The following is a 6,456-nucleotide window of genomic DNA, read 5'->3' as shown; positions in this document are numbered from 1 at the left end:
CTCTTAAATGAATGAGTGTCTTTTTAATTAATTTGTTCCACGTCCCATTCCTTATGCTCGCAACAATTCAATAAGTTGAATAACTCTTCGAGTCAGACCAGAAGAATGCTTCTTTTCTATGTTGCTTGAACTCTCCGAAAATACCACTGAAGGCCTGTCTTTTGTCGGATGTCCCTAAATATACCTGTCAAGGGAGTGTGCTGAAAATAGGATCCTATAAGTTCCTATACGTTAGGACCACCTTTGTATAACTATTTATCAAGGAATGCTTATGTCGCTTCCTTCTTCCAACAGGAGTTTGTGAAGTTATCTTTATAGTGTGAACAGCTTGACTCACGTGAAGCTAATTTAAGAGTAGAGAAGAGTGTTGGTGGTATGATGCTACACGAGAACCTATGTAATTACTGCATGAGTAAGTAAAAAACAGTACTCTTTATTGTTACTTTAAGTTTTGGATTGCCCCAAACTGATACCCACAACTGCAAAATGAAATTTCTAATACTCCATCAAATTCAATTTGAATGTCTCAAATAGGAAGACTTGATACGAATTATTGTAGGTCAATTTTATCTAATAGGTATAGGGATAATAGTCAAAATACCCCCCAACGTTTGACCAAAATGCCAACTACACACCGAACCTTTGCGGGGGTCCTATTACCCCCCGGACAAATTTTTTTCGATGAAATGGCCTTTTTTTGCTGATGTGGCGTAGAGCGTGAATACACCGCCCAGTGGCGCGTGACGGCCTTTAAAAATCTGCATCGACCTGTTTTGGACGCCAACTAAGCTGCCACATATGATGCCAAGTAGATAAAATTTGAACTCCCTCCATTTTTAATTACTTCATCTTCATCTTCACCCTATTTAATATCCATCCCCATTTTTTGTTGTCAAAATAATATCCATTATAAACGAAAATCTCAACTGAAGAAAATCCACATATGATTCCGAACAACTTGTTAAAGAACAACTTTCCACCATAAACGAAAATCTGAAGAAAAAAAATGAAAAATCTGAAGAAAGAAAAAGGAAAAATCTGGAAAAAAAATAAGGATGAAAAATCTAATCTTGTTAAAGAAAATCTGATTGGAAGTTGCTTGTTTGGAGTTGCTACTTGTTGCTTGGTTGGAGTTATTTAAGCACTAATTCTTTGAGTTGATTTGGGGAGAAAATTAAACTCCATTGCTAAGAATTTAGAGAAAGCTATGAAGAACACCAAATGGGTTTCTCTAAATTCTTGATTGTTTAATCAAATTAATGGATGAACTTTGTTCTATTTGGTGTTAGGAAGCTTCCTTTCACATTTGGGTTTGTTTGGATTAGATTTGAGCAAGTTGGTGTGATTTTTTTTTTTCAACTCCTAGTGAAGATGATGATGATGATGATGATAATGTTGATGAAGATGAAGGAGAATTGGGTATGGGTTTTGATCCTTAATAAAAATGGAGTATGGAAAATTGAGAGATTTTTTTTTTTGAAGAAGAAGAAGAGTAGATGGATGGAGGAAGGGGGGAAATTAATAAAAAATGGGGCAAAATTAAACACGTGGCACGTGGGCCAGGCGCGTGTGGACAACCGCCATTTAATATTTGGGGGTTGGCAGATTTGGACTGCCACATCAAGCAAAAAGGGCCATTTTACTGAAAAAATTTGTCGGGGGGTAATAGGGTGACCACAGGTTCGGTGTGTAGTTGGCATTTTGGTCAAACGTTGGGGGGTATTTTGACTATTATCTCAATAGGTATAAAATGCATATATATTATCAGTGCACAGAAGTTATACATCTACGCAAGTATTAGAAAAGATTCATAAATGGACTGGTGCAAGTTATCGTTAGACTGCTGGAAAAGCTAGAGATGTGCATTAGGACATTTGTGCTGACAAGGAATCAATTAGTTGATTGTTTAGCAAAACTAAGCGAGGAAATGAGGATTATCTCATTCTTTCAAAGACTACAAAAATGCCTCTCCATGCAAAAAGAAGTATCAAGGCTGATAACTTGCAGAATCATACATAGCCTCCAAGATTTTGGATATTTTTATTCAGAAACATTTGGTTGATACCTATATTTGGATATTTTTATGTCATATACTCATATTCTTCACATATCTGGTGGTATAACGCTATACTAGGATGGAACAGACCTCTTAGTTTAGACTGCATATCTTATACGTATCTTATATATTCAAGATAGAATCGTTTTACCTACTTGTAATAAGATGGGATGTGGGGGTGGGGGGTGGGGGGGAGGGGTAATAGAAGGAGGAGGGGGATTGTTTGTTCTCTGTCATAGATATAGCAAGGCGTGGTGAACACCCTAACTTGCATTTTGTAATCTTTTCATTCAATACAATTATCCACCTAGAAGCCTCAGATTAGGTAGTTGCTTAAGAAAATGGAGATAAGGCAAAACACAGAAACAAAGCTAATTAAGTATGATCCTGAATTGAACTCTTTAACATTGATGTCAACAAATTGTATCACGGTCAAGTGTCACAAGTTTCATAACAGCTCTTTCATCCTATCTTTCTTTGCTAAATTGGTCACTATTTCCTCCTATCAATGATCAAATCAATAGTTCATAAATAATACTTGCGGCCTACACAATTGAGTCTAAACCTCCTATTTCTCACAGGATTGAACCACTTGTGTTCACCAGTCATTTTGGACCTAAGTTTCTTGTATTCTCTTGATCTAAGTGCTGTCTCCATAATCTTTACATCCTCACAAATCTCATGCCTAGAAAGTGTCGCTAAACTTGGCATAATATCCCTCTGAAAATCTTTCATTCTCCTTCCTCTCTTCAGTGTTATTCCGTTGTCCTTTCTCTCTGTGGCATTAAATTCAAATGCATTTGAGGTCACACAACAGTCGTCGATGGAGCTTTCAGGTTGTTTGAGCACCATTTCTTCAAAAGTGTCTGAAGAACACTGTGGCTTTTCCGTAGTTTCACCTTCAATCTTGTTCATCATACTAATAGCAACGCTTGGTTCGGAACATTCCAATGCAAAATAGACAAGGGACACTGCTCCTCTTATGATCTGACCATCAACTTCTGATGTTTCTCCCATCTGGTTATCATTACCAGAAGAGTCAACATCCTCCAGCTGGCATGGAAATTTGTTTGCTTGAAGCGTTTCAAGTTTTTGAGTTCCAGATTGCATGGTCTCTATGCCACTTGAGATGTCCTCAAAACAAGAAGATTTGCCTGACGAAAGAGATTTGTCAGGACCACTATCCTTTACAAAATCTTGAGTCTTATATTCAGGAGAATACATCGGATCTTGCTTGGCTTTCTTGCTTTTGTTTTCTGGTGTGCTTGGAACTTGATCAACGCTATCTAGAAATTTGACAGTCAAGTCAGCTTTTTCGTATTCGGAATTCCTACTGAGCCTGCAAGGACTTCCGCTACTGTTTGAAAGTGGCTGATTGAGGTTTATCTCGAACTGTTCAACTCCAACGTTTTCCATTATTTTATAGCCGTGGCTGCTGCCAGTCACAAAATTAAGGATTTCGTGTGACTCCCTTGAGGAAGCCCTACTTGACGAACATGCCAAGCTAGGATCATCTGAGTGAAAAGAATCATCAAATATGGATTTGTTAAGGTCTAGAAAAGCTCTTTCATCAGAAAACAGAACTTTGCCCTTTGCTGATATATCTCTAGGAAGGAGGGACCGCTCACATTGTTCAACTCCTGCAGTATATATACAAATTAGATAGACATAGAGAAGCATATTACTGATAGTGCTTTGCTCGTAACGTTTGTAGCTATGAGCGGAGGATAAAGAACCATCAGACCTTCAGCTAAAGGGTTCTGCTCCAAACAACTCGTGCTGCCATCTGGAACAAAATGATTTCTTGGAGTCCCATCAAACCAATTATCCTTAGTGTGATTTGTGTAAGCGTGGGTGCATTGGTAATCACGTTTGTATCCAGAATAAGAAAGACGAGCAGAACCCAGAGGTGACTGGGGCTTTAGTTCTGCATTAGACACTGTTTGGTTTGATTCCTCTAAATCGATAAAATTATTCCAAGTCTTTGTTCGGCCACCTGTTTTAGTATCAGGTAGAGTTTCATCTGATTCTTCCAAGTCAATAATATGATCAAAGGTCTTTGTTCTGGCACTTGTTTTCAGATTGTTCCTTCCAATGTTCAATGAGAGATTAACCTCCCCAGGATGGTGTGCCACACCACCATGGTAATAATGGTTTTTCTCGCTTGAGTTCTCTAGATTATTGCAGCAACCATGTCTCTTATTCAAGTTCCCCCTATCAATATGATCAAGATAATGAGGGGAATAAATTTGAGGATTTGAAAGCCGTTGCTGGAAAGCTGGAAACGTTCCTTGCTGTTCTCTTGACCAGTTGAACTCCTGATGCACATGAAGAAATATAACAATAACAGAAAGGAACCTCAAGTAAAGCTACATGCTCTTGAGGGATCTTTTAAGATCCAAAACAACACGTTATCTGTCTAGGTCAAAGTGACAACTACTTGCTTTAGCGCTTGCTCTGATTTCTTTGTAAGCAATACATGTTTTTTTTTTTCCGAATGCTACGTCAAAACATACTGCTTAGCAAAAGGAAGACCCAAAAGGAGAAAAACCTAGAATGACTCTTGGCACGTTACAAAAAAAAAAATCATGTTCAATTACCTTAGGGATGCTGCAAACTCTCTTCTGATTAACAAACATAGATGAAGGATTGATGAAATTTCCAAATGTAACTGGATTTCCTTGTCGGCCTCCTCCGCTAAAATAAGCCCCATCCAACTCTTTCCAGCTCAGATCCTTCATCATGTCCTTTTGTGTGTAGTACAGGCGGTGAAGATCATAAACCTAAAGAAATAGCAAAAAGTGGATAAAAAGAAAAGAACGGGAACATCTTGTCCGCTATGACTTATCCATCTTCTTCTGATTTTCTTAGATATATATGCTGCTTAATTTGAGCGGCAGTCCATATACAATGTTTACAGGTAATATACTCGCGGAATTTCAATTATGTCATGATTTTACAAATCCTTCTTAATAAATAGGCGTCTCTCACTTTGAGGTCATCAAATCTCAAACAAAATATGTAGCAGGTAGGACAAATACCTGCTTGTTGAATGTATATTCCTGCCTGAGTATTGTCTCCTTGAGAGCTTCTTTTGCAGGTCCCTCATACCGCAATGATAAACTCAGGTCATAATCGCTGCTAACCAACATTATGCTCTCTCAAGAAATGAAATCTTAATCAACTGTTCAATTCAGTTATGAAAGTTAATTTACTGTCAACTGTTGCAAGGACCTTTCACATTGCAATCCAACTCCCGTAGCTCCATGCGTTCAACACTAAAAAAAAAAAAAAAAAAACACAAAAGGTAGAGATGAAGCAGAAGAAATAACCAGTGGCGACACATACTCTCACATATAAAGCATAGCAAAGAATGATCACATAATTCCATTCCATGCCAATTACACAATGTAAGAAATTATAGCAACAAAGAAGCTCAAGAAGGTCCAATGGTCGATATGACCAAGAACATACTGTTCTGTTGTACAACCTCAAGTTAGTTCTGAGAATACAAAATTCTGAGAATCCAGTTAATTCCTCCATTGTGTAACTAAAATCCTAAGAATCCAGTGTGAATAGCACTATATGATCCTAAACTAGACAGTTTTTGTAGGTTGAGTGGACAGGCCTAGTTCAAGATCAGATAAGCAACACTTGCTGAAATTGGTAAAATTTCTCTCTACATTTCCTGTGATCTGCTTCAACTTAAGACCTACTATGAATTTGCAACCCATAATGCAGTATCATGCTACAATAATTAAATGCTAATGCATTTTCCTAATTCAACTTTAAAGATGACATTTTTTTTCCAGCAGGCCAAACACTTGAGTAATCAGCTAATGAAAACAAACAGAACAACTCAGATGAACTAATGTATAGTCTATTGACCTTGTCTTGTGAGCTCTATCATTATTTTTTTCTTAACCTGTCCTTTTCTTATATATTCCTTTTCCAACTGTAACAGAATAAAAGAAAACAATGAAAATCAATTTATGAGACAGAGAAGTAGTCCCACTATGAAAAACTGAACAGATAAGATTTACACCACAAAAAAAAAAAAAAAAAAAATTAAAAAAACGACTTTTTCTTTCAGAACAAAATGTGCAACAGAACCCATGAAAATTTACTGCATTGAAGAAGCTTAATGCTTATGTGAAAGCTTTTTCTTTTTGGCTTTTAACCAACACCATTAAGAAACTGCAACAACGACAACATACCCAGTGTAATCTCACAAGTGGGGTCTGAGAAGGGTAGGATGTACGCAAACCTTACCTCTACCTTTTTTGTGGGGATAGAGAGGTTGTTTCCGATAGACCCTCGGCTCAAAAGAAACGTAGTCAATTCAGGCTTGCAAGAAAAATAAGACGGCAAAATATCAAGGTATAACCATTAAGAAACTG

General features: G+C 37.3%; 1 protein-coding gene across 2 annotated transcripts; it reads right to left on the bottom strand.

The window, feature by feature from the left end:
- Positions 1-2,421: 2,421 nt before the first annotated feature.
- Positions 2,422-5,001, bottom strand: LOC132030380 (uncharacterized). 2 transcript variants are annotated; one of them, XM_059420000.1, is made up of 4 exons: positions 4,657-5,001; positions 4,053-4,374; positions 3,801-3,983; positions 2,422-3,696 (listed from the first exon to the last, which is right to left on the bottom strand). In XM_059420000.1, exons 1-4 carry the CDS (start codon positions 4,798-4,800, stop codon positions 2,582-2,584), a joined length of 1,764 nt encoding a protein of 587 aa, XP_059275983.1. In that variant the 5' UTR covers positions 4,801-5,001; the 3' UTR covers positions 2,422-2,581. The 2 variants fall into 2 exon arrangements, with proteins under 2 accessions (XP_059275983.1, XP_059275982.1); XM_059419999.1 differs by having other exon boundaries at positions 3,801-4,374.
- Between the last annotated feature and the right edge of the window lie 1,455 nt (positions 5,002-6,456).

This window comes from Lycium ferocissimum, chromosome 9 (assembly GCF_029784015.1).
Source record: "Lycium ferocissimum isolate CSIRO_LF1 chromosome 9, AGI_CSIRO_Lferr_CH_V1, whole genome shotgun sequence".
In the NCBI taxonomy this organism is placed as follows: Eukaryota; Viridiplantae; Streptophyta; class Magnoliopsida; order Solanales; family Solanaceae; genus Lycium; species Lycium ferocissimum.
This window is presented reverse-complemented; position numbering and strand designations above follow the sequence as displayed.